This window comes from Cyanistes caeruleus, chromosome 18 (assembly GCF_971803275.1).
Source record: "Cyanistes caeruleus chromosome 18, bCyaCae1.hap1.1, whole genome shotgun sequence".
NCBI classification, from domain to species: domain Eukaryota; kingdom Metazoa; phylum Chordata; class Aves; order Passeriformes; family Paridae; genus Cyanistes; species Cyanistes caeruleus.
Genome location: NC_141718.1, coordinates 1,677,301 through 1,704,397, shown reverse-complemented (window position 1 = coordinate 1,704,397; position 27,097 = coordinate 1,677,301). Strand labels below are relative to the sequence as shown.

The 27,097-nt window shown below is 49.4% G+C and overlaps 2 protein-coding genes and 5 non-coding genes across 7 annotated transcripts; 1 reads left to right on the top strand and 6 right to left on the bottom strand.

The window, feature by feature from the left end:
• Window positions 1-97: 97 nt before the first annotated feature.
• TRNAA-UGC (transfer RNA alanine (anticodon UGC)) lies at window positions 98-169 on the bottom strand. Its single transcript has one exon. It is a non-coding gene; the product is annotated as a tRNA-Ala (tRNA).
• Window positions 170-426: 257 nt separating this feature from the next.
• Window positions 427-498, bottom strand: TRNAD-GUC (transfer RNA aspartic acid (anticodon GUC)). The gene has a single exon. It is a non-coding gene; the product is annotated as a tRNA-Asp (tRNA).
• A 222-nt stretch (window positions 499-720) lies between these two features.
• TRNAF-GAA (transfer RNA phenylalanine (anticodon GAA)) lies at window positions 721-793 on the bottom strand. The gene has a single exon. It is a non-coding gene; the product is annotated as a tRNA-Phe (tRNA).
• Window positions 794-1,100: 307 nt separating this feature from the next.
• TRNAD-GUC (transfer RNA aspartic acid (anticodon GUC)) lies at window positions 1,101-1,172 on the bottom strand. The gene has a single exon. It is a non-coding gene; the product is annotated as a tRNA-Asp (tRNA).
• Window positions 1,173-1,427: 255 nt separating this feature from the next.
• TRNAA-UGC (transfer RNA alanine (anticodon UGC)) lies at window positions 1,428-1,499 on the top strand. The gene has a single exon. It is a non-coding gene; the product is annotated as a tRNA-Ala (tRNA).
• A 1,100-nt stretch (window positions 1,500-2,599) lies between these two features.
• On the bottom strand, window positions 2,600-18,474 carry DHX37 (DEAH-box helicase 37). Its single transcript, XM_086855207.1, has 27 exons — window positions 18,248-18,474; window positions 17,229-17,398; window positions 16,224-16,336; window positions 15,334-15,658; window positions 14,591-14,739; window positions 14,244-14,336; window positions 14,045-14,141; window positions 12,908-13,021; window positions 12,439-12,540; window positions 11,847-11,961; window positions 11,600-11,695; window positions 11,190-11,266; window positions 10,541-10,679; window positions 10,240-10,316; window positions 9,420-9,652; window positions 8,901-9,012; window positions 8,191-8,297; window positions 7,622-7,810; window positions 7,027-7,151; window positions 6,684-6,800; window positions 6,399-6,571; window positions 5,905-6,019; window positions 5,380-5,517; window positions 5,053-5,147; window positions 4,537-4,610; window positions 3,489-3,586; window positions 2,600-2,969 (listed from the first exon to the last, which is right to left on the bottom strand). Exons 1-27 carry the CDS (start codon window positions 18,348-18,350, stop codon window positions 2,887-2,889), a joined length of 3,429 nt encoding a protein of 1,142 aa, XP_086711333.1. The 5' UTR covers window positions 18,351-18,474; the 3' UTR covers window positions 2,600-2,886.
• A 2,040-nt stretch (window positions 18,475-20,514) lies between these two features.
• On the bottom strand, window positions 20,515-25,093 carry BRI3BP (BRI3 binding protein). The gene is made up of 3 exons (XM_086856438.1): window positions 24,859-25,093; window positions 23,885-23,987; window positions 20,515-23,237 (listed from the first exon to the last, which is right to left on the bottom strand). Exons 1-3 carry the CDS (start codon window positions 25,057-25,059, stop codon window positions 22,819-22,821), a joined length of 723 nt encoding a protein of 240 aa, XP_086712564.1. The 5' UTR covers window positions 25,060-25,093; the 3' UTR covers window positions 20,515-22,818.
• Between the last annotated feature and the right edge of the window lie 2,004 nt (window positions 25,094-27,097).

The window sequence follows — 27,097 nt, the reverse complement described above, 5'->3', positions numbered from 1 at the left end:
TTCGGCCGCACGCTCAGTTTGCTGCTGCTTACCGGGACGCGGTGACTTTAACGGGACACAACATCCCCAAAAAATAAGAAAAAGAGCAGCACCCACGTGGAGATGCCGGGGATTGAACCCGGGACCTCATACATGCAAAGCATGCGCTCTACCGCTGAGCTACATCCCCCTGCCCACAGTACTGCGTCTGCCCGCCGGCCATGTCCGGGCTGCGCCGGCCCCGGTGCGGAGCGGGGCCGCACCGAGCTTCCGCCAGGGCTGCGGGAACTGCTGTGCACAGAGCCGGCTGCCATGCAAGGACAGCCCTCGGAAAGACAGGAAAGCGCTGGTGCGCACACTGAAAACGGAATGGTTTTGCTCCGTCGGAAATCAGAGAAATCATGCGTAAAGAAAAAAAAAAACCAAGGAAGAAGAAGTACAAGTAACCTCCCCGTCGGGGAATCGAACCCCGGTCTCCCGCGTGACAGGCGGGGATACTCACCACTATACTAACGAGGACGGTTAGGGAATGCTTCCCCGCGGGCCAGGTCAAGCCCGAGCGGCGGCCGCGGGACCCATCGCCACCGCGCTTCGGGAAGCGCTTCCTGACACAAAAGCCCCTGCGTTGGTACCGGCTCAGCCGCCCGAAGCACGGACAGCAGCTCCCGCCCTCTCCGCTCGGCGGCAAAAGGAAACACTTTGATGGTAAAGGAAAAATAAAAATTAAAAATAAAAACTCTCTGCCGAAACCCGGGATCGAACCAGGGACCTTTAGATCTTCAGTCTAACGCTCTCCCAACTGAGCTATTTCGGCGGGCAAGAGCGCCCTTCCTGGCCGTGGATACGACCCCGCCCTGCGCCCCCCGTGCCCGTCCTCGGTTCCGGGATACCCCGGGATCCATCCACACCTTCCCGCCAGGGACCCGCCGGGCCCGGCAGCGCGGGGGGTTCCGCACACAGCCGGGGCTGCGCGGCGGACCCGCTCCCCCCCCGGCACAAAACACGGCTCTGCCGCCTCTGTCCCCCCTCCCCCCCGGCGGGGGTTCCGCGGCAGCGTCACAGACAAACCCTGCGCGGGGCCGGCCACAAAAAATGGCACTAGGGGACAAAACTTATAACGCCTCCCCGTCGGGGAATCGAACCCCGGTCTCCCGCGTGACAGGCGGGGATACTCACCACTATACTAACGAGGACGGGCACATTAACAAGGTTTTTACATTGCTCTATGAGGGTGCGGCCCGGCCCGTGTGGAGCGGCCGCTGTCCCGCTGCGCTCCCGCGGGCGCTGCCGGGGCCCGGAGCGGGGTGCAGGGGGCACCGCACTGTCACCATATTGTCACCACATTGTCACCGCACTGTCACCATATTGTCACCGCATCGCCACCGCCGGGCCCAGCGCGCGGCTGCTGCTGCTGCTGTACACGCCGTGCACAGGCCGTGCTCGTACGAGGGGATGTAGCTCAGTGGTAGAGCGCATGCTTTGCATGTATGAGGCCCCGGGTTCAATCCCCGGCATCTCCACTTTTTTTTTTCCCCCCCGCCGCCATACCGAACAGGTGCTTTTTGCTTTTTCCTGCCCCGTTTTCGAGAGGATCCGAAATTTCCCCAAACACTCGGTATCTGCCTGTTGTTTTTCTTCGCCTCCCCTTAGCAAAGTTTGCAGACTCGTGCTGCAATTCCTGTTAAAGGAAGGAGCCCTGCCAGGAGCCCCCAGGGCCATCCCAAACCCAGCGCTGCTGCCGAGTTTCACTGGAAACACACACTGCACGGGGCTGCTTTCCTTCTGCCTCCAAACCTAACGCTGCTGTTCCTCCAGCTTTACATGTTTTTAATGCTTACTTGTGTCCTGGCCTCGCCCCTGAAGCGCATGGGAACACTGGGAATTATGGACACACATCCAGGCAGCCGGGCTGTGCCAGGTTCCTTCAGAAATTGGGGACAGGAGGGTCCCTGTCCAGGCTTTCTCCTGCAGCAGTGTCACAATGTCACAGCAGCACTGTGTGGAGCAGCTGAAGGTAAACTCGAGCTTCTTCCCTTCACTAATTAAACTGATCGTAAAAGATTTTAAAATCATAGAAAATTCGGGGAGTTAGGAAGAAAGTTAGGCTTGGCAAGCCCTAGGAAAAGTGTTAAAAGTAGCCCCTGGGAAATGTTAGGCCTTGTGCTTGCTAAGATCCTGTGAAACTGCACCTGTGTAATCGATATATGATAAATGATACAATTGTTAGATGTGATCAGATATAATTATTGTTTAGAGAACATGAGGAACAATGTTAGGGGTTTGGGGGGATCAGGAGAAATCCATGCTTGGGTAAAATCAATGCATACAATAGAGCAATGTAAGTTTAATAATGAATATATAAGTTATATAACAATAGAGTATAAAAACATTTTTCAGCTCAAAACCAAGCCAGGTCAGATCTGAGCTCTTAATAAAGCACCTTCATATAATCATCCTGTGATTCTGTGTTCCTGAGCACTAACAAAAGCATTCCTATCTCAACCCATGAGTTCCCTCATTTTTGTGCTCCCTGTCCTGAGCTGGCACCCCTGCAGGATGTGCCTGCACAGCTCTGATGTTCTGCTCACCGCAGCATCCCACTCAGAAAACATTTCTCCCATCCAGACCGAGAACTTTACATATTTATTACAGTTCATATGACTAATATAGTCCAAAGAGAAACTCCAGGTTAAAAAAAAAAAGAAAATCCATAAAATACAATGGATAAAATTATCCAAACATTAATATTATGAACTACCAGCTGAACAGCTGGCAGGACTTCTGGGAAAACAGAACATCTGGTTTATTTACAAAAAGGTATTGCTACAGTTGGTGAGTCCATCTGTCTCAGATTTCCAAGGGAACCCTTGGAAAGCTCTCAAAACACCTGGGAGAGGAGTCCAGGAGTCACAGGGCTACAGGTGGCCACTTGAGAGCCAGCTCCTGGTGCATGGCCTCGGGGAGCCACTGGCGATAGGCTGCGAGCAGATCTGCAAGGGAAGAGGAGCAGTTACAGAATTTGGCTGGAAAAATCATCTCCTGTGGGCTCAGCCTGCACCAGTATCCCTCTGCTGGGATGCTGCTGGAGCCTGGCTGCTTCCATGCACAGCAATTTCTGTGAGCCATCACTGCAGCACTTTGCTGCCGATTCTGTGAAGGAAATCTTATAATCTGGTACCCAATCCTGAAAAAAAATTCATTTCACCAGGAAAAATTTCAGTATCTCCATGGACAGTACTGCCATAGTCTAATATATTTTAATATTTAATATTATTCTGTTATATCTACAGAAAAAAAAGAAATCTTGTAACATGAATAAATGTTGCTTTCTGAAGTGTTTTCTGTCATTTTTCACAAGAACCAAACACAGGGCATTACTGCTTCTGGTAAGAAAACAGGAAATATTTGGAGCTTAACAAGTGAAACAGTCCATTTTTTGAAGTTATAATTCAATAGTGCTCGAGGCACTCCACTGATGTGACTGATAATCAGGCAAGCAGAACACTTACATTTAGGGTTTTTCTTCCATGCAGCCAGCAAAGCGTTACGATTATCACAATTTTCTTTAACTAGAGCCTGCAGGAGGGCTTCTGTCCTGGGCTGAAGTCTGAATCAAGGAAATGGTGCAATAAAACAATGTTCATTAGCACAGTTCAGCAGAGCTGGAGCACCCAGCTTACCTTTAGGAACTTTACATCTTTTGGAAAGGCTAAACACACAAGCTCTGCACACAGAAATGTGCCACTGGCTGAAGAAAATTCACTACAAGAGGTTTCTTCCCCCCACCACGATTTCTTGTGGTTAAAAGCAGCAGCAGGTCGCTCATGTCTCCTCAAGGTGAAGCAGAAAGGAGTCCCCAGGGGCTGTGCTGAGCTCTGAACTGACCCAAGCAGGAAAACCTTGGGCATTGTAGAACCCTCAGATAACATCTGTGACTCTTCACAACGCCCTCCCAAATCCCTGTGCCTGTCAGCTCCAGGAAAAGCCAGAGCAGACTCCGGGAAAGTTCATTTTGGTAAATGAGAGAACCAGGGGAGAGGAAGGGAGTGACAGCTGACAGCCTTTGGAGGGTCACAGGCCTATAAATGTCATCCCAAACCCCACTGTCTGTTGGAAAGATGTTTTTGAAAGGAAATAAGGGCAGAGTAAGAGGCCAAATTCCAAAACAAAGCACAGAGGGCAGCAGTGCTCACCTGTCACTGCTCAGCAGAGCCCAGAAGTGGCCAGCAGGGACCAGCAGAGCCCAGCAGGGACCAGCAGGGACCAGCAGGGACCAGCAGGGACCAGCAGGGACCAGCAGGGACCAGCAGGGACCAGCAGGGACCAGCAGGGACCAGCAGGGACCAGCAGGTTGCATGTCCTGCGCTGCCCTCACCACCACCAGCTCTCCTGGGACACAGCTTTTCTTGGTGAGAAAACTCATTGTCCCCTCCCTGCAGCTACAGCCAAGATCTCAATCTCCAGCACCCTTCTCAGCATTGAAATTTTTAAATTTAGAAAGGAAGGGAAAAGTGTTTGGTGGAGACAACGACCTGAAGTTTGTTTTTAACAACTTACTTGGACCACGTCTTCAGCATTATGAGGGGACTGGACAGCAGGCACTTGCTGTAAGAACCCAGCTTTTTAATGACCTGGAAGATTTGTTACAACAATTATAGAATGAGTAAGGTAAGTTAATTGTTAAATGATATATGAACCATCAATAAACTTGTGCTACTACTGATTTCCACATCATATTCTCCATCCCCATCTTCCTCCTATCCATGTGTCCCTAAATCTTGTCCTGAGTGGCTTGTTGGACAATTCTTCTGTCTCAGGGTGGACAAAGATATGGGCTATTAGATTTTTTGACTCTGAAATTTGGGGGTGTCTTTCACTGAAATACTGATTTTTCATGCTTTTTTTGTGTTTTAAAGATATCTTCCCCCACCTCATCAACCACAACAAACTCTTCCATCCACCAGCAAGTGATGAGGGACGGGAAGACAGAAGAAAATGAAGCCATAAAGCTCATCCCCTCCAAAAAACTGGGCTAAAAACATCAGGGAAACGATGCAGCTGGAAAACACTGACCTTTCCTTCCAGCAGGAACCTGGCAAAGTGTTTGTAGCGATCAATTCCTGCGGGGTAATCAACTTCCACAGCAGGCAGCTGCCAGCCCACACGGTCTGGAAACAAAGAGCAGCCCAGGTCTCCTCTGTGCTCCAGGAGGTGGGACAGGACAGGAGCCAAGAGAAGCAGGGAGGGCACTGCCAGCCCCACCCAGCCTTCCCAAGAGCCCATTTCAATGGGAAATGCCAAAATTTCAGGGCTGCAAACCCCATGGAGGAGCTCAGAGCGCTGCTGGGCTCTCTGGACAGCCCTGCAGGAGTTTCAGAGCAGCTCCTGGGGGACACTCACAGAAGACACTGGGTCTGTGACAGCGGACTCGGCCTGTTGCAGGGCAGAAGGAGGGAGGAGGGTTTTCCAGAGGTTTCCCAAAGTGGCAGTACGGTGGCAGCAGGGCAGGGATCCACTCGGGTTCCACTGCAGACACACCTGAGGAGGGAAAACACGACTGAATGCAGGTTTTGTGCCAAGGGCCACAGCTCACTGGCAGCCCCACGGTCAGGATCTCATCTCCACACATTTATTTGTCCATTTTTCAAGTCAAACTTCTTATGCCACAAATAAAATCTGTTCAGAGGCTCAGCAGCAGGCAGCTGTGCTTGGCAGGGCTGGGGCAAAGCAGACATTTCAGAAGCTGAGCTTTGCTCCAGCCAATTCTGTCAGATAAATAAAAAAAGGCCAGTTTATCTCCTGATCCAGATGTAGGATCCAAACCCCAGGAGTCACAACCACTCAGTAAGGAGAGCACTCAGCCAGCACAGAGGGGAAACACTGCCAAGGCATTGCTGAGCTCCTCACCTGGCCCACAGCACTCACCTTTCATGTACAGCTTTGTGGTCTCAACAATCTCCTGATACACCACAAACTCCGGGAGCTCTTTGAAGAGGACTGAGCTCGGGTGGATGAACACTGGGTCCTCCAGGAGGGCAGTCTGCAAGGAGGCACAAAGATTGAAGCAGTTAAGAGCAGTTAGTGACAGTTCAATTTCTTCACTGCATCTCATTTCAGTCTCTCAGATGTACATTTGTCACCAGATCACATCAGATGTACTCATTTTCTGCTCCACCTTCCCTGGAGACACCAAGCACTTTACAAGATGAACTAATGGTACTTCTTAGCTCTTTTATAACGTTTCCTACGTGAAAACCAGGAAATGGCAACACTGCAAACTTAAATCCCACAGAGAGCAGTTGCAGGAAGCCAGCACAGGCATCCTCAGTGCTGCACCCAGCCAGAAACCCTGGGCTTTGCACAGGAGAATCTTTCTGCCACCCAGGGGAGGAGGAGCTGAGCCCAGACCAGCTCTTCACCTTGTAGGCATTCTTCCACTTGTCATCCAGCAGCTCCTCTGCCTGAACCCTTCGGGCAAGGTGATCCCCCAGCCCTGCCAGCACAATCTGCCTCAGGTAGGTGACTTGAGCTTCTGTTGGGGGCTTCATCTTTGGGTCAACGTAGAGCCCAGCATCCGGGCAGACAGCGTTCACTGCGGGGAAAAGGAGGTGAGGGAAGGTGCAACAGGAAAAAAAATCAGCTCTGTGGATGTGCCATCCCCCCCAAAGAGAACAAACACAGCAATTCCTCCCAGCCCCTCTCACCTGCTGTGGTCAGCTGCCCTCTCAAGCGCCGGATTTCCAGCATGGCTTTGTAGCGGAGCCCGTTCTCCTCGCAGAACTTTCGGGTGCAGCCAGCATATTCACAGGCCCCCACTGCTCCTGGAGAGGACAGACAGCAGCTGATCACTTCTCCTGAGTAAACCCAGGCTGGACAGGGCTGTCCCAGGCAATGTGTGCATTTCAGAGCTTCCTCTCAGCGCTGGGAAAGCGGAGGCTGGAAACACCGCTGAGCTCAGTCCTGCAGCAGCAGGGAGCCTCTGCTGAGCCAGGCTGAGGGCTCAGGGTGACAGCAGGAGGGCAGAGTGAAGGGAATCAGGGTCTGTACCTAACAGCACCATCAGGTCCCCCAGCTTCTGCATCGGGCCCTGCCCAGCCCAGACCTTCTGCATCTGTAAAAACCTGGCTCTCTTCCCCTTCAGCTGGGCTGCCTCCTCCTCACTCACAGCCGGCCTGCAAGAGGCACAGAAAGCAGCTGTGAGTGCTGTGCTGACAGGCAGGGACACGGCAGGGACAGGGACAGGGACACGGCTGGGACAGGGACAGGGACACGGCTGGGACAGGGACACACGGCTGGGACAGGGACACACGGCTGGGACAGGGACACACACAGCTGGGACAGGGACACACGGCTGGGACAGGGACACACACAGCTGGGACAGGGACACACACACACCTGGGACAGGGACACACACACACCTGGGACAGGGACACACACACACAGCTGGGACAGGGACACACACACACCTGGGACAGGGACACACACACACCTGGGACAGGGACACACACACACCTGGGACAGGGACACACACACAGCTGGGACAGGGACACACACACACCTGGGACAGGGACACACACACACCTGGGACAGGGACACACACACACCTGGGACAGGGACAGGGACCCCAGCAGCAGCCACTCACCTGTCAAACTCCTCAAAGAGCTCCCTGACGGTCATGGCAGACACGATGGTGATGCTGTAGGGCAGGCACTCCTGCTGCCTGCTCAGTGCCAGCATCTTGGAATAGCGGGGGGCCACGGGAAAAGTGGCCATCACTCTGCCCAGGGGACTGATGGGGCAGCTCAGCTTGGCTGCCAGCTGCTGCTTCAGCCTGGGGAACAGCAAAGAGAGCTCGTGTAGTGAAGTGGCTCTAAATCAGAACAAGTTTGTGCTCCTGGTTCTGGCAGCCCAATTAATTTGATTAATAAACTGATTTAATGGATTAGTTTTCTCGGGTTTTGTTATGTGATGGTCCCAAAGGCTGGGGGAAAGATTCCTGTTCCTAACACAGCTCCCAGCAGCCCTGCATGGGGCTGCCAGCAGTGCTTCCCTCCCAAACACACCCAGGGCCAGTGAAACGAGGAGGGGAACCAGAGATGGAGCTGATGACAGCTTCTGTGCCAAAGGACATGCCTGGATGTGGGCTGGAGGAGGAGGCAGGAGGACAGCAGAGCCCACGGGCTCAGCAGGGCAGGGAAGCACAGGAATTACCTTCCTGTCATAGGGGGCTCCTTCAAGGCACCCAGGGCTATCAGCAACTCCTCAGCTGCTGCCAGTGCTTCCGTGGGAGGTGGTGTGGGGAATGGGAAGTTGATTACCTGGGGAAAGAAGAGGGAAACCCCTCAGTGCATCACTGACACAGGCTGGGAAACAGCCTGGACGCAGCAAGGAGCTCTGCAAGGGAGGGAGATCCTCCCCTCTGCTCACGTGTGCCAAAGAAAAACATTCAGGATGTTTGCCAGGAGAGAAAGGAAAGGACACAAAATGGCAGGAAATGCTTGGAACAAAAACATGAGGAAACAGGAATACCAGAATCACCCTCAGCTGCCACTGACTGCAGGCACCGCCTGGGGCAGGCTCCAGGGCTAAATTTAAGTGTTGTGCTTTCTGGAAGTGCTCCAGTTATCTCCAAAACAGGGGTTGTAAAACCCTGTTTAAAAAACAGGGTCAGACAGGGGTTTTCTTTAACCTCTAAGAATATAATAAAGCATTTTCTACTTGAACAAACACATCTGTTAAGGCCTAGTGGAATTCAGAGCAGCTTCTGCAGTGTGCAGAACCAAAATGGACTCAGGGGATCTTAATTTCTACCACAAGTCACAGCTGCAAGCAATGCCAATAAAATACATTTCTGTTTGTTTCTGGCTCCTAAGGGCAACCACTTTAATGGGTGCTGCAGTACAAAGCACTTTCCATCTCACCTTTTCTATATTTAATGCCTTCATTTGCAGAATCAAATCTTCTACAGGTCGCTTCATTATTTCTGGAGCAGAAAATTTCTCAAAGTCCATGAAGACTGCTGAAGAGTATAACCTAGTGGGCCAGAAGTGTTATTCAGATTCCTAAAAGAAATCTTAAAAGAATTTTAATTCTTAAAAGAAAACCCAGAAAAAGGCAGCTGTGGATAGTTTTTACATAATCATATCATCATTTACAGGTTGGGGCATTTGCCTTTTTCACAAGAAGTTAACTCAGCTCAGGCTTCAATCCATCTGGCCATGGTGAAATCCAATCCAGCCATGAAAATAAAGAGTTTTCAGAGAGAGAAGCCAAACTCAAACCAACACCACCGGTGACAGCTCACGTTTGGCTTCACCTCTCCCACTGACACAACCCCAAAACATCCCCAGAGCAGTGGAAGGGGCAGAGGGATGTGGGATGATGCCAAACTCCCCCAGAGAGCCCTGGGGCTGTGTCTGCTCGTCCCCAGCAGGGCTGACCTGTAGCAGTGGCCGGGCTCGGTGCGGCCGGCCCTGCCAGCCCGCTGGTTTGCCGAGGCCTGCGAGATCCAGGTGACCCTGAAGGACGAGACCCCCGTGATCCTGTCGTAGAAACGCTTCTTCACCTTCCCGCAGTCCACCACGTACTTGATGCCTGGGATGGTCAGGGATGTCTCGGCCACGTTGGTGGCCACCACGCAGAGCCTGGTGCCAGGAGGAGGAGCCCTGAACACCTGCAAGGGACAGGAGGGCGTGAGAGGCAGTGCCAGCAGTGGGGGGGACAGGGGAGGGACGGGGGGGACGGGGGGGGACAGGGCAGGGACAGGGCAGGGACAGGGCAGGGACAGGGCAGGGGGTCATCTTGGGTGGGCTGCAGAGGGATGGCAGCACATCCAGCACTGCAAGGGGAAGCCAGCAAGACCCAACCCCGTGTGTCTCCAGCTCTGAAGCTCTCTGTCCAGCTCGGTTAAGGCTCAGAAATGAGCACAAGAGCTCCAGGTGGAGCACACTGCAGCACTGAGCGGTGTTCATGCACCTCTGCTGCCTCCAGGGACAGGAGGAACACAGGAATCTCTGCAAGCTGCCTGTTGGCAGCAGCATCTCGATGTGCCCAGGGCCAGGATGGATTCAGAGATCCTGCAGGGATCATCTCTCCCACCCTGCTCCAGTGGCACTTTAGGGGCACCACAGCCCAAGCCAGCCTGCCCCATTCCCACCCCAACCTGCCCACTGGGCAATTTGAGCTGGCAGATAGTCCAAGGTGGGAATTTCAGCTCACACAGGTCTGTCAGACCTTCTGCTCATTAAATAAATCCTTTACCTTTGCCTGTTTCTCTGGTGCCAGCAAGGAATAGAGTGGGAGCACATAGAGGGGCAGGGACGAATCACATTTCTCATCTGTGGGGAAACAAACCAACACTGCTCAGCCCCAACAACACCTGCACAAAAAACACATCATTAAAACCAGCAAAGTGATTGGAACTGCAGCTGGAAAAGCTTAGCAGCTTGTCCATGGCATGGGGCTGCTCTGGTGCCACAGCAGCTCAGCACAAACAACTCATGTCACTCATCCCACAGGTGACATGGACAGGGATTCTTTCTTTCTTTCCTATGTCCCAAACCTTCTTCTGAGTCTCCATCTCCTAAATCCAGGTCAAGATCAGAGCCTGCAGCATCATCATCACTGTCAATGTCTCTGTCTTCATCTCCTTCATCCACTGGTACCACAGAGTAATTGTTCAGATCAATTTTGGGGAGTGTCTGAGAGGAAAGATGGAAATAAGACATTAAGAGGGGGCACAAACAGTACTTTGCATTGCTTTGGAAGCAAAGCTGAGCAAACTGCAAAGATCTGTTGACCTGAAGGTGACAGAGGGGTGTGTAAAACATCAGTGGATGTGTAAAATCTCCTGCTAACAAAGTGCACTGGCACAATCCAAACACCTTCCTTGGCAAGAGATAACCCAGCCCAAATTCTGCACAACAAATGGTGAGAGGAGGAGCAGCCCTAGTGCCAGCAAGTCTGGAGCTTCCTTCCATTAGAGTTTTAGTGGTCAGTACTCAATCTAAACCAATCTCCTGCCCATAACATCCTGAGTTTCAGCACTCTGTGTGCTGTGGGCAGCACTGCTGGGGCTCTTAGGGGATCTGTGTGGGCTCCAGGCAAGTCTGGAAGAGCTGGTGAGAGGCACAGCTGCACAAGAGTGCTGTTTGCAGGGAGGCACCTGCTCCCTCCTGCCTCTTGGAGCAATTCCACCCATCACACATTACCAGAACTTTCCTCCTCTTCCTCGATTTCTTAAATTTCCTGATTTCTTCCACCGAGTCTTCTTTGTTATCCTCTCCTCCTACAAGAACAGCCAGTGGAAAAGCTGTTAGCTGAGCATGATTTCCTCTTGGAAAAGGTACTGGGAGGAGTCTGGTCCCACTCCCAACCTTTCTGGGCATGCAGTGTGGAAGAAATAAAAGGATCACACTGAAGGCAGAGGGGAACTGGAAGGGACCTTTTCCCAAACTCAAACCAGCCCAAAAATCTAACATCAGTCATGACAACAATCTACAATGAGCCCTTTCCCCAAACCTTGTGTTTTGTGGTTTTAAAATGAAAATTCACATTTTTAGATGCAAAGCTCACTTCTCAGCGGGATAAATTTGGAGTTTAACAGTTTCTGTAGCATTACCTGCAGTGTTGTTTTTCTGGTATGGGAATGCTTTCCTTAATCTTCTACACAGAGAGTGAACTTCTGCCTGGCCTGTTAAAAACACCAAAATCCCACCTGCAAGGGGGAAAAAAAAAAAAAAGAAAAAAAATAAGAGAAAAAACCCCCAACAAAACCACCAAAACAAAACAGCAAAAAACCAACACTAAAACTTCAGATTTGCTCAGTATGAGGAATTCAGAGGTTCTCAGCAGTGAAGCTCTCTCACCTGCAGGCAGCATCCGATGGATTTTACACACCTTCCTGAAGCACTCCCCACTGTAGTCATCCAGGGGGGTTTTCTTGTTAAAATGAACAGTTACAGGGAATTGCCTTGCATCCACCTGGAGAGGAAATACCAATAAAGGTATTTATTGATTACAAAACCATTACAGTGTTCATGGGACAGCTAGAAAAGCTCACCCTGTATTTCTGTTCACCTCTTGGGTTTGGTACCCCACAAAACAGCATGCCCACAGAAATTACTGGTGTTGTCTGCTCTGAACACCACAAAACCATGCTAGAAGCCAAAGCTTTTCTCCCTCTCACATCATCAACCCAGAGTGAGGCTTTCTAGTTCTCCTGAACCATAATGCAGGAGTTTTTCAAGATAATCAGATCCTGCCAGGGCGGTTTTCTGATCAAAGTGGAAAGAAAAACACCAAGTCCCACAAGAAACAATAGCCTAAACAAAATGACTGTTTTTTAATCGGTATCTGAAAGATTTCAGCACCAGCTGGAAAGATTAGAGAGCCCCTGTTTTGTAGCTGTTTTAATAAAGGCTGCCCTTTATTTCAGCTCCCAGGGGAGGGGAACAGTACCTGGATGACAGGAGGTTTAACAGGGAACAGCCTGGTGTTGTCAGTGAAATCCTCCACTCGCAGGGTGGCCGACATGATGATCAGCTTCAGGGGCAGCCCCTTCTGCAGGGACACAAATCTGTCACCCCAAGGGCTCCTCCCGAGCCCTGCTGCTGCCAGGGCAGCAACCAACACCCTGCTTTCTCCCAGGCTGCAGAATTCCATTATCTACACGTGTCCTGTGGCACTGCAAGCCTCAAACGAACTGGATTTTGCCTGAAAAGTCATCTCCAGGTATGACACGTGCTGTTTCCCCCTTGGGGTAGGCTCTGTGCTTCTTCAGTCGTCCAGAAACACAAACACATTCACACTGAGCGTTTTTTCTGTCGGATTTCCACGGAATTCCACATCACAGGGAGTCAGTCCCCCCTCAGAGACGTGTGACATCCCTTCCCTGGCACACCCAGAGCAGGAGCCCTGCCCCTCTCACCTTCTGACGGAGGGGCACGATGCGAGACAAGAGGCCAATCAAGATATCCGTGTACATGCTCCTCTCGTGGGCCTCATCAATGATGATGACTTTGTACTTTGAAAGCAGAAAGTCCTGAGGAGAGAGATGGATTTCACCACAGGATGCTGGAGTCTGAGGCACAGAGCGTGCCCTTGCCTCTGATATCCAAGAAAATACTGAATTTCATGTAACAGCACAAAAACAATTGTTAAATAGAAAAGCTAAAAGTGTGTGTAGATTAGAGTTTTCTTAAGTCATTGGGTGAAAAAAGGGTATAAACTAGTTTAGAAAACAGAAGACAAGATGGAGGATTTAGGGTGCTGTCTCTTTTCCTTCCTCATCTTCTTCTTCTAGAGGTTTTTGGGTAGTAATTGTGATTGGATTGAGAATGCCACAGTGCAGCACACAGGTCACTGGGTCACTAAGAAAAATCATTTACGTGTCTAAAGTTAATTGGGTAAAAATAAGTATAAAGATAAAAGAACTGCATATTTCATTTTGTGCTATTAAAGCCAACCTGAGCCAGGCTATGGGGGGTTGAACTTGTGCAGAAAGTCCAGGGAGGACTGCCAAGTCTTTTAATTATGTATTAATAAACACGAGAAACGAGAAGCAAACGAGGCTTTAGAGAATCTTTCCTGAAACAGAACTGAGATAAAGGAGATTCCCCATGAGGGAATATCCCAGAGAAAACACAGCCCTGAAAAGAAACCAAAATCCCACAGCAACAGGTAGCAGTAGAAATACAATAGAGGAGGCCTCAGCCAAGGATATCTGAGTCAGGACACAGCTACACAAGCACATCCACAATATACAATACACAAATCATCCACAGCTGGATTTCTCACACACTTTAATGCACTTACCCTACACAAAGCAGCCTGGCTCCCAAGTCTCTTGCTCTCATTTTACCCAGGAAGATAACCTTTAGGTTATTTTAGGTTAGTTTAAGAACCTGGGCAGGAATCTCAAGGGTAGAGATGAAATTAATCTCTGGTGCTGAAAGGAATTCTGATTTCAAAGACTGGCAGCAAATCCACACTGGCCTCTCCTCTCAAAAATAAATCCAGAAATAAAAAGATTTCCCTTTTTACAACACTGAGGATAGCAATTTACCTTCTGAATCTCTTTGAGCAGCACACCATCCGTCATGAACTTGATCTGTGTTTCATCTGTAACGTTCCCTTCGTATCGGATTTGGTAGGAAACCACTCTGTGGGGAAACACCAAGAAGCGTGGGGAGAAGCAGGAAATCCGTGTCACTCACAGCTCAGTGCCACCTCCCAGCAAGGTCTGGTGGCTTTTTGAAGCTCACCTGTGTGACAGGTTCATCTCCTTGGCGACTCTCTGGGACATGGACACCGCAGCCACGCGCCGAGGCTCCGTGATCCCGATGGCGCCGTCGGAACTAACGGTGGGGAAAAGGATTAAACCTCAATTCAATTAAACACAGCCCAAAAAATGACAGCAGGATTTCTCACTAATGGCTTAGAGTAAGTGGCATCAGCCACACAGCCTCACTCCTAGTCACAGCTGGAATAAAACCACAGCCAGGAAGCTTTGGGATTCCCTTTTGTCTGTAGATGCGTGGATTACAGTAAAGCTTTTCCCAAAATGTTGTCTCTGCAATTCCATTTGCTGCATATAAAATCCAGTTCCTACCTGGCATATCCAGCTTCATACAGGAACTGAGGCACTTGGGTGGTTTTGCCACTCCCAGTCTCTCCACATATGATCACAATGGGATTCTCGTTAATGGCTTCCATGACCACTTGCTCTTCAGCAAGGATTGGGAGCTTTAGCCTTGCTTCCTAAACAGTGTAAAACACATCTTTTAGCTGTGTTGTTTCTCACTCCTTTTTGGTTTTCCTCAGGATTGAAAGCTGTTATCTTCCCCAGACCATAAAACCCCCAAAAAGCTCTGCAGGGCTGGGACTGGGAAAGCTCTAAACCAGTTAATACCACACAAGCATGTCTGAGCACCAGAGTCACCAGAGCAGCTTCCCAGAAAGCAGAGGGCAAGCCCTGCACTTGAACTGGTGAAATTCAGAGTCCCTTGAGTTTCTTAATGCAGCACCTCAAGGGAAAACTCATTTCACAACTGTCTCATCTGCTGAGACTCATGCAGAGCTTTTCCTGTTTCTACACGGTGCCCTACCCACAATAAATGGGGCAAAACCATCCTACATAAATCCTACATGAATAAAGGACTGTTAATAGATTCTGTATGTAAAACCAAAGATAAATGCTTATACCCTAAAACAAACAGAGTTTTCCTGCTGCTGGACCAGACAGGATTAAAGCTCAGCCCTGCACCAGAACAAGGACCCTGAGTGCACCCAGCTGCTGGAACACACCATCCTCTCCAGCTCCTTTGGCAAGCAGGGTGCTGTTGAGAGCCTCACCTGGATCTCAGGTGTCCTGTCCACAGGGATGAACACTGCAGGCTTGCACGGTGCCTTGCTGGGGGCTGCCTGGGGAGCCGGGCTGCTGGGACCAGCTGGAGGCTGCTCAGCCCCTGCCTTCCCCACTCCTCCCTCTGCCTTTTCAGCAGCATTCACAGCACTGCCTGAGGACTTCTCAGTGTCTAGTTTCTGCTCTTCCTCCTCCTCAGAGCTGCTGGGCTCTTCCTCAGGCTCTGATTCTGAAGCTGAGCTGTGCCTTCTCTTGTTTGCACCGCTGATGCTCCTGATCTTCTCAGGGACATCGGTCCTCGGCTCCTGTGTCACCCTGGAAACCACACCTGCATGTCACCTGTGTTTTGGCACCCCAAACCAGACACAACCTCCCCAAAAAACAGCATCTCCACTCCTGGAGCTTTTCACAACTCTGCCAGGTAAAGCCTTGGCTGATCTGATTGAGGGATTTGTACCTAATTTTCTATCCTGGAGTTTAATTTCTCCTAAAGGCATCTCTGTACTTTAATCTATAAATGCAGATCTTGATAAATCCATCTCTTGATAAACCTAGCAACTATGGTCAACATCAGTAGATGTCTTCCAGTACAACAAAATAAGAAAATGTTTATCCACCAATTCTGTAGTTTAACATAATTGCTAAAAGCCTGCAGTTTGTGTCACCCACCTCACCCTGAATGAAAGACCAAGATCTTTCATCCTCTCATACAAGAAAATAACCATAACATTATGAGATATAAATAGCAAATTATTTAACTCCATCCATCCTGAAGAACCTGTTTGCACCAAGAAGAAGAAAAATCAAGGGAAAGCTCAGAATATGCTGCTGTTCAAATACAGTGATGAAATGCAAGGGTTCTACCCAAAAACCACTTTACCTTTTAGGCTGATACATGCGCTCCCCAGTCCCCAGTTTGGAAGTGGTGTACAGCAGTTTCATTTCTGCCTCAGAAGCCTGGACCTCGTTCAGCTTGCTCAGCAGCTCAGCTCGCTGTTTGGGGAAAACAACCAAAATCACTGCTTGTTTTGACCAGGAAATAATTTCTTTTCAAGATTTGCACCTGAGCATTAAAAGGTGTGCTCTGTGCTCTGGCAAATGCTGCTGTGCAGTTGTAAAACCTTCCTGCTGCTCCAGGGTCAGCCCTCCCTGGTGAAGGTTTCAGCCCTGTACCAGAGCAGAAATAGAAATGGGGACTTGACATCAGTGCAATGAGCAGCTCAGCTGCACCCTAAGAACAGCAGCAAAGAAAACAGATTTGAACTAAAGCACTGGAATGAGGCCTGGAGCAATGGGAGCCTCCCCTCGAATCCCTCACGTGGGATATGGCACGGGGTCAGGCAGCCAGGTCTAAACTGCCTCCAAAACCAGAGCTCCCTTGCGAAAAACATTTTTCAGACACTAACAGGACTGGGAACTTTGCCTGGGAAGGTTTTACAAAGACAGAAAACTCTTATTTCCACGCTGAAGATACGCAAGAAGCATTTCAGGAGCACTGACAGTGTTAGGTTTGCTGCTCACCCTGACCCACAGAGCTTTTAAAATGCAACCACATCACTGCCAGTGGTGTACTGCACAACACTTGGTCAGAACAGGAACCTGGAGCCAGAAATGAAGAGTTCCTGCACCACTGAGAGGGCAGGGAATGCCTTCCCCACTGGAGCTGCTCTCAGGAGCCCGTGGGTGCTGTGTTTTTGCCACACTGCCCAGCAAAGGAGGGTCTGGAACAGCATCCTCAGCACCTGCACACCCCTGAGACATCACCCAGGGACGGGTCACATCCCCCAGCAGCCCCTCACCATCACCCACCCTCCCCACACACCAATGTCAAAACATCATTTTAGGACAAGAGCCTGAACTGCTGCTGCCAGAAACAGCAACATACCTGTTTCTTCTTTTCCTTCTCCTCCAAAACTTTCTGCAGGTTTTTCTTCTGCTTCTTGCTCAGGGGTTTCTTCTGCTGTTGCACAACACACGTCACTTTTTTCTTCTTGGCTTTTTTCGCTGGCAGGACCAGGGCATTGCTCTGATCAATTCCCTTCAGCGCTGCTCCATCTGAAGGCAAGGCTTTGATTATTCACTGCTGCCAGGTGGATTATTTTCAGCACACTGCTTAGCAGGTTTATCAAGCACTAAGCCAGATTTAGCCGTTTCAAACAAACACAACCCTCATGCCCAGCCAAAAAAAATCCTGCAACATCAGCAAGGGCAAAAGACCTCGAAACGGGGGATTCAAGAACCCTGAGCTTTCTATAGGCCTGAGGGTGATTTTCAATGATTTATGTAACACCATTATGCAATTTTTGCCTTTTTACTCAATTCCCCAGGGTCAGGACACAGTGTGCTCTGGGGTGTCCCCCCAGCCTCCTGCTCCAGTGACTTTTTAATATCAAAAAACTGCATTACTAAATTCTGAATAGTAGGAGTGGAATAACAAACGCCATTTTTTTAAAAGTAACATTTAAGAAAGCGAATGTTTAACATAAGAAATGTGTTCAGCTGCTGCTTTAACAGATAATGGAAACACTGAGTGTCGTGACTGGGAGTGCACGAGTCCAGAACTCCCCGGAGGCAACAAATGCTGTAACACAGCAAAAAGCGAGAGCACAGAATGAGGCTGGAGAAGACCTCCGAGACCATGGAGCCCATGCTGTGACCCAGCACCAGCCTGCCCCGCATGGCACCGAGCGCCACAGCCCGGGACGGGACCACCGCCTGCCTGGGGAGCTTTAAAAACAACAACAGCGCTTCCGAGAGAAACGCAATCAGTACATATAGCAAGGATGTGCCAGAAATCTGGAGTAATCTAAGACAGCCGGTCCTAGCGGCTCTGCGGACCCTTTCAGCCCGAGTTCGCAGTAACGAACAGAGCCCGCGGGAAGAGCCGCGCCGGTCCCGCCGCACCTCCCAGCTCCAGCGGCAGCTCCAGCGGCTCTGCGGCGGGCGGCGGCGCGGGGCCCTGAGGCAGCCGCGCCTTCCAGTTGTGGCGGCGGCGCGCTCGGCCCATGGCGGGGACGGGAACAGGAACGGAACGGGGACACGGCACCACCGGGCCCGGCACCACGTGCGGCCCCCGCCACTTCCGGGAAAGCGGGGTCTCGCGAGAAGAGGGGCGGGAAATAGGCGGTGAAATGGGCGGGGAAAGGGGAGGAGAAATAGGCGGGGAAATGGGCGGGAAAGGGGGCGGGGAAAGGGGGCGGGGAAATGGGCGTGGAAAGGGCGGGAAAAGGGGCGGGGAAATGGGCGGGGCGGCCCCGCGGGATCGGGACCCCCCAAGCCATACCCGGGACCCCCGATCCCACCCCACCCCATCCCATCATCCCATCCCACCCAAACCCTCCCATCCCACCCCACCTCATCCCATGGATCCCATCCCACCCCTCACAGCCTCAGCAGGCACTCGCAGCTCAGTGCAAAGTCTCAGTAAACATTTATTCGAAGCTTTGCCACAATACCTTAAGTTGATTTGTGAAACTGGTCTACAAATACTGAACTACGGAGTACATGGTTTGGATGGTCCGATAAAAGAATAAATAAAGGCATGTAAAGCTCTGTAAAAAATAAGTCTGGTACAGTTGTAACTACTTAACAGTATTACCAGTAGGATCTCGTCTAGGATCAGAAGTGAATACACAGCATCTCTTCAGACCAAATCATTTTTACATAAACAATTGTACAAACTTAAACACCGTAATCATGAAACCTGATGTACAAAACAGGATGTGAAATCACTACCATCAGTGCCAACAACAAGTGCTACCACAGCAAATATAACTTCTGAATAAAAGGAAAAGGTCGTTTTTTACATGTGCTGTCATCACAGGTCGATGGAATTATCCAAAAAGTTTAAAATACATGCGGATACAATAAAACCTTTTATTTTCCAACCCAGACAAAGAGAACTCATGGTCACTTAACGCCATTAGCTGCCAAATACAGATCAGTATGTGAGGCAAACCACACTTAAACACTTCCACACCACCGAAGAGCTAAGGTTGATACTGGTCTATTTTCCACACCGACGATGCAACGAGTCTTGAGAAGCAAAATCACGAAGTGAAGGACGCGCCAAAAGTACAGCACTGAGCTACACCAGGTTTGTACACACCCAAAAGCACTGGGAAAGCGCCACATTCCACAGGACACATCGGTTATCTACAGGCGTGTGCGTCCGGAGGAGCCGCTCTGCCACAACGGGACAAACGCTGCGCCAGTTCCAAAGGCTGCCTCCCAAAGCAGGCGGGTGACAAAGCTTGGGAAGAGCAGGGAGTTCCCCATCCCGGGCAGCCAAACCCATCCTCGGGGCTTGTGCCAGCTGCTCACGCAGAGATGGTTTTTCTGGTGGCTGTAGGAAGGTCTGGAGCGGGATCCATCCTGTGGGAGCAGCCAGGGAGCTGTCCCTGTGTCACCTATCCCTGTGTCACCTGTCCCTGTATCACCTGTCCCCGTGTCACCCGTCCCAGTGTCACCTGTCCCGGTGTGACCCGTGCCCCAGCGGTGGCAGAGCTGCTCCCCTGCTCCGTGAAGTCACGGCAAGAAGCGGGAGCGATGAGGGCTGTCCCGTGCCATCCCTGCCTGGGCGGTGTCACCTGCTGAGGGTGGTCCCGTGCCACCCCCAGGTGTCACCCGTTTGTCCCCGGGTGCCACAGAGCCCTGCCCGTCTCTGGGGGATACAAAAGCAGCGCAGCCACTGGCACGGGTTTCTAAAAAACAGCAAAAACCTCCATGGATAAACTAGATGGCCCAGTATGGAAAACACTTGTAAAAGGTATTTACAAAAGTTGAAAGAGATTAAATACAATACCACATTCATGTCCCCAAAAGCGCTTTCACTACAGTGCATGTTTAAAAATACACAGCATTTTTAAAGTATATATTTATATATATATATTTATATATATATATATATTGAAGATTAGATTGTGCTTTAAAAAAATCGTTATTTCTGAATTTGACTAACGTGAAAACTGAGTGCTGGGAAAAATACTGATTAAAAATACCCAATTTTATATATACTGCTTTTCACATAACATTTTGCTATACATGGGATGCAAGTAAATATAAAAATACCATTCTTCAAGCAGCAGGGTGATCGAAATGAAGAGTAATAATATAAGGAGGGCTGATTTTACAAAACTAAGTTAAATGATTAGAGCGAGACAGGGAGAAACTATAATCCAAATTAACTTTTATGTAATACTTTTAAAGAAATCTTTATCATAGACAACTCTTAATATATAAATGACTCAGTATTTTTAACTTCAATGTTAAATATGGATTACACAAAATACAATCTATGCAAACTGACCCATGCACATTGTCCTAAGAAGGCGATGGAGCCGCTCACACGAGCAAGGTTTGCAAACTTTGGTCCTCAGGTCTCAAATTTGACAAAACACATCAAGACCTGACAAGCTTTACTAGTCAATTCCTAATTTCCAGGTTGGTGTTTTAGCCCAGTCCTCTCTGCACAACAGCAGGGAGACTGAGTTTACAGGGAAGACTCTGTAATACTGTGGAAAATGAGCTGGAAAAAGGAATTTACTGTAATTTACATTTTCAGCTTGACAAAGTCAACTATTTGTTGCCATAGTCCCTATCTGTTCAATGGAAAGATTTCAAGTTATGATAACCAGTTATTTAACAACTCTAAACCATGTACTTGTTAATAAATGGGGTGCAGGGGGATTTACAGGTGACATAAAAACTAAAATGCATTCCAACCGTGCCAAGTGCATATGAACTTCAACCGTGTTGAACCGAAGTGATCACCAGGAGTAAAGGCCATTAACATGGATTTAAAAACAACCTCCATGGAAATGTCACACGCAGACCCAAAGAGGTTAGGCAAGTAAGACACACATTTCAAGAAGAACATTAAACTTCAGCAGAAAGAGAAAAATAAAATTCGCCCCACAGTTACATTCAGTTAAGCATCACATCCAACAAAAGCTTCGCCCAGTGGAAGAGCAAGCTGTGCTCAGCTGCCCCAGCCTGTCCCTCCGGAGCTGGCACTGGCAGGCACACCTGGGGAACCTCCTCCTCCTCCTCCTCATTCCTTTGCTTTGTAGCCAGGCCCCATCACAGACCAATTTTTGTTGCGCTTTTTGATGTAGTTGTTGGTTTGGACCCTATGGAGTGCTTCAGCTGTGCTCCATCCTACCCCTGGGGGTATCAGAACTGTGCTCATCACTAGGGGGTAGATGCTTCCCCTCCCTCCACACACATCTGTGTCCTTGGATGCTGCTGTTTCCAAGTGAAACCACATTCCAGACTTCCTTCCCTGAGGTTACCTTTGTTTCACTGCGTTTCAGTAAACCAGCACAGCCAGTGATACCCTACCAAGCTCGTTAGCTCTAAGAAATACAGAAATCCTGCAAAAATAAAATTGCTCCAAAGCTCCACCGCTTTGAAAGAGAACCGTTTCCTACACCCTCCTCCTAAAGGTGACTCGCTTTTCCCAAAACCTAATGAGGACACAGACTCCAAGCAAAAAGCTCCTATAAAACTATTATAATTTTAGAAAAAAATCCAGATCTTCCTGAAGATAATTTATTGCCGCTTATTGGTCCTGAGAAAGCTTTAAGCAACAATACATTTGCACGTGTTTTAACTGCTGCCTTTTCTGAGAAAGTACGTGGGTCCTGAGATTAAAAATCATGTTTTAGTCTACTAATTAAGCTTGGAAAATGCTTCACTATGCAGGTCGAATATGAATTACAATTTGTCACGCTACATGTTCCTCCTGTGCCAATTTATTAAACCAGATTTCCTTCCAGACACTAACAAATTAAAGTTCTCGGGATGAAATGCAATGAAAAAACTCCACACGTGCGCTTCCTCACACTGGACTGGCATTTCAGGACTTCAGATCTTCCTTCTCCCTCATTCCCACCTCCTGTTAAAAGCTATGGTATGAATTTTTTGGCCTGGATACCAGAAAAATTCCTCATCTGATACTCTATGAAAGGCAACTTCAAGGCAATGAAATAAGCCAACAAAAACACAAAAAACATTCACAACCCTGAAGAAAAAATATGGACCCACAGCAGTTACTTCTCAATGGAAGTGCTTGGTAGCTTGAGATTTTTTTTTTCTTTTTAACTGTTAAAGTGTCAAATTTGCATATGTTTAACTCAATTTCAATATCTGAAAGACTACTCAATTTGCTTTTATAAAAACTTTACAAAAGATGTTTTTAAATGCTTGTAAAAGTAAGCGTTTATCTACTGAGAAAATTCTAGTACTGGATAAAACTCTGAATATACAGCTGAATTTTGTAAATGTTTTTTTTTTCTTTCTCCTAGAAGTCTAACAGCTGAGTGTTTAACCTAGATAAATTAGTCTTAGACATGATGAAAAGTTATAACTTTGCACACTTTTTACCATGTGATGTTTTGTTGCTTTGTAACTTCGGATGAGACAGTGCTTAGGAATTTTCCGGAGCTGGTGTACAGTGGTCAGGAGGGGCCGGCTCATTGCTCACTGCCCCTGTCCAGGTTCTCGATCACCCTGGAAAGGCGGATGTTCAGCAGTCTGATCTGACTATCCAGGTGGTCCATCTTCTCCTCCAGGCTGCTGTTGCTGTTTCTCCTCCAGTAAAATCCAACGGGGCCCGTCATGAAGTAGACGGCCACGACGAAGCAGAGCGGCAGCACGGCGTGCTCCGGGTCGCCCTCGTACTTCTGCAGGATGTACACGCAGGACAGGGTGAACAGGGCCACCCTGGCGATCCAGAAGAAGCGGCCAAACAGCATGTGCAGGAGATAGAAGAAGAATCCAAGGAAGAGAGATAAAAACCAATAGGCCAGTAAAATGGCACCGATCAGCAGGAGGGCGCGGGTCGGGTTGTTGGCAATCGCTGCTGGGCTGAAATAATGAGTCAGGTTGGAGGCTGAAAAACAAAGGAAAATGTACAGGATGTTAATGAGCGTGGGCTGAAGGTGGCACCGGGCAAAAACACGAGCACAGCTCCAAAGGGTCAAAGCCCCACAGCAGTGGGGTCACGGCTGTGTTTTCTAAAGTAAGGGATAAAGCTGGTTTCACCTATTTCTGGATGAACCTTCTTCAAATCACTGGCTCAGCTCCAGTGATTCGACTGAATTTATTCCAGGAAAGGTCCTAAAGGCTCTTTAAAGACGAACCACTGTGGAGCCTGAGGTCAAAATTCATACTGGGGCTACAGATCCTGCTTTGTACAAGCCACATTCTAAAGGCTCTCAACTGCATCTTTCTTTTCTCTAGTGCTCATTGATTTCCCTGCACTGTTCCTGGCTGTGTAAATCCATTTAATGATGAACCAAGTGTGACTTGTCATTTGTTCTACACACATCCTGTAGATACACATACTGAAATGGAATGGTGGGGTTCAGTCTTCTTGTTTGGAGATACTAACAGGAAAATCAAAGCCATGTGAAGCAGAGAGAGAGACACCACTGATGGATGTTTAAGCAGCATGATAAAATGTAATTGTTTTCCCATTTGCTTGTAAACACTGATACAGGCTGAGACAGTTCAAGGGTGAGCAGGCATCACACTTACCATCAATTCCAAGAACATCTAACAAATCAGTCCATATTCTCCAGAATGTGTCCATTAATACATCCACCCCATTCACAAACCTCTCTGTCAACCTTGAGAAAAACTGAGAAATAAAATTGAAAATTAAAAAAATCCTCAATTCCTAAAGTAACACTTTGAGACTTATTTGTTGTGAGTAGAATTATAATTCATTAAGCAAGAATTGCAGATTATTTCCTAGTCCCCACAGGAAAGATTTTAAATCAGATTTTTTTTTTTAACTCTGTGATGAATTTATGTGTCGCAATTATCGTTATTGTAGGTATTCTGGCATGTAAATGTATACATTGGCAGGACTTAAAAATGCACTTTATTGGCTTTACTATTGTTTTGATGTTCAGAGAAAACACTATTACCCACAATTGGTAAAGCAAACCAAAGAATTAGTTCTATCAAGCAACTGAGAGATGTCCCCAGCATCACACGCAAATGTCTCAGGTGTACCCAAAGGTTAATTCAATAAAAATTATTATTTCTCCCTACTGCCTGAGGAAAGCAGGATGAGAGGAATGTACAGCTCCCTCACGCCTGCTTTCCTGCAAGTTCCGATGGCCCTACAAGCACAGGATGCTCTGCTGATGCAGCCAGACCGGATTTCAGCAGGAGGGCTCCTCACGGCCAGCGAGCGGCCCTGGCCGTCTCCCCCACCTAAAACCACCTTTATTTAAGCTTTGAGCTGCGATTTTTCCCCAGCGTGCCGCAAGCCTGGCCTCCCGCTTTCCTCCCCAGAGCAGCGCTCCGGCCGCCCCGCAGCGGGACGAGGCCAGGGCCGCTCCGGCAGCGATCCCGCACCGGGGGGCGATGGGGGCACGGCCCGAGAGCGGCCCGTTCACCGCCGGAGCACCGAGCAGGAGGGAGAAGCAGCGAGGGAAGCGCGGGAGAGGAAAGGGAGGATGGGGCGGGGGGGGGGCGGCGAGCAGCAACTGGCGCCTCACCTTCTGCAGGGCCCGCACGTTGTCCTCGCCGAAGAGGCCGCTGACGCCCTGGTAGAGGCCGCTGGCGGCGCGGCGGAGGCTGTTCTGGCGGTCGGCACCGCGGCCCCGTGCGGCCCGAGCGCCGGGCCCCGCCGCGCCGAGCAGGAGCAGCAGCAGCAGCAGCAGCAGCCCCCGGAGCTGCACCCGCCGCGCCGCCGCCATGGCCGCCCCGCCGAGCCCGCCGCCGCCGCAGCGCCCCCCGCCGGCCGCGGCCCGCAACGCCGCCCTCACGGGCGGGGCTCCCGAGCGCCCGGGGAAATCACGGGAAAAGCGCCCGGAGCTCGGGAAGGGCCGGGGGGAAACCGCCGGGACAGCGGATCCTGCCCTCTGCTCCGCCCTGGAGAGGGGAAAAGCGCCCGGAGCTCGGGAAGGGCCGCGGGGAAACCGCCGGGACAGCGGATCCTGCCCTCTGCTCCGCCCTGGAGAGGGGAAAAGCGCCCGGAGCTCGGGAAGGGCCGCGGGGAAACCGCCGGGGTCCTGCCCTCTGCTCCGCCCTGGAGAGGGGAAAAGCGCCCGGAGCTCGGGAAGGGCCGCGGGGGAACCGCCGGGGTCCTGCCCTCTGCTCCGCCCTGCGCTGCTGTGCCCAGCTCGGGGCTCCGGGGTACGAGATAAAGCTGCTGGACAAGGTCCAGCACCGGCCACAAAGATGATTTGGGGTTTGGACTATCTCTTATAGGAGACTGCCGGAGCTGATTTAATAGTCCATTGATGTTTAAACCGTGTGGCTCAGCCTAAGCCTGGTAGCTGAGTAGATGTTTAGAATATAGACATCTCTGCTATGGCCTTTTTCCCAGTTTTAGTCTGGCCAAAGCACTTATTGTCATATTTAGCAGAATGGCCTAGACCTTTCAGTATTGTTTTCTATTTGGCCCTGGAAGGGTTGGGCCCACATCCAGGAAGGTACTTAGGATTTGACTTCAGTGGGATATAGATACTTTATATATTTATAAAGGGTGCTTTCATTTAATATTTGCTGATCTGTTGATACCTGTGCACACTCTGAAGCCTCATCCTCTTCCAGAACAGGATGCTAACTGATGACAGGTATTTTTGAGGTTCTTACGAGGTTTCTGCTTATATGCCCTCAATTCCACCTTCTGCTTATGCTCTGAGCACACACTAAATATCAGTTTCTGGGGCATTTTTTGCATGTAAAGAGCCTCATGGTACAAAAAACCTTGGTGATAATTAACAGTCATGAGACTGCCATGTTTCTGTGCCTGGTATAATTCCTTGATTTACTCACAGCCTCCTCTGTGCCCCCTTGTGCTGTTTATAGTTCAGTGGGTCCTGTTTCTGCAAATTTGGGAACGTTCCTATTCCTCTGTGTGAATTTCCGTGGTGGAATCCCTTCAAAATCCCTTCTTCAAAGTGCCTGTTGTTTCTTCCCATCTGTTCTTCACAGAGTTCTGGAGCTCGTGGCAGCGGCTGCCTTTGAGGGCCTGCGCTCTGGGCTTTGCACAAGATCAGGATAATTTGGGAAACTTTCCTGGTGTTTAACTGATGTCCTGACCTGTCTCAACGAATCTATTTCAGGTACTTTTATCTCTCCCAATGCTCAGCTCTTATGAAATTACGTGGTATTTCACCCTCTTCGTTTAAATAAATGAAATTGTGTCTGCTCAAAGAATACATTGCGTCATGGCATGAAACACAGATCTCAGCCACGCTGAGCTTCTTGGTGAGGAGAGCTGGGAGGTTTCTAGAAAGGTCCTCTGGTGAGGGTCTCACTGTACAGAAGAAGCATGAATGTGCTTCTCTGTTTCCTCATCTGCCCTAAAAACTGGGGAAGTTGTCTTACTCAGAGATAGGGATTTAACAGCAATCTGAACAGTGTTTGGAAAAAAACTGGGGGCTTCTAGGTGTCTGAGTTTGAGCAGATCGCAAGGTTCTCTCTTTGAAAATCACCATTATGCTCAAAAAAGTGGCATGGCCTTAAAGAAAGCCAGCTGATGTTACTGTGGACCAGTTTTTAACCTCACTCACTGTTATATTTCTGTCTTTACTTCATCTCACAGCCTCAATCTGTCATCTTCATGACCATTTGCCATTTTAGTCCTTTTTTCCTTAATGTCCTCCCCATGAGATTTTTCTTGCAATGTGTTTCTTATTTTTATATTTTTTCCCTTTTTCCTTCTTCTTTTCCTTTTATTTCTTTTTCTGCAAACACCTTTGATTTTGATTCTATTTACTTGTACTC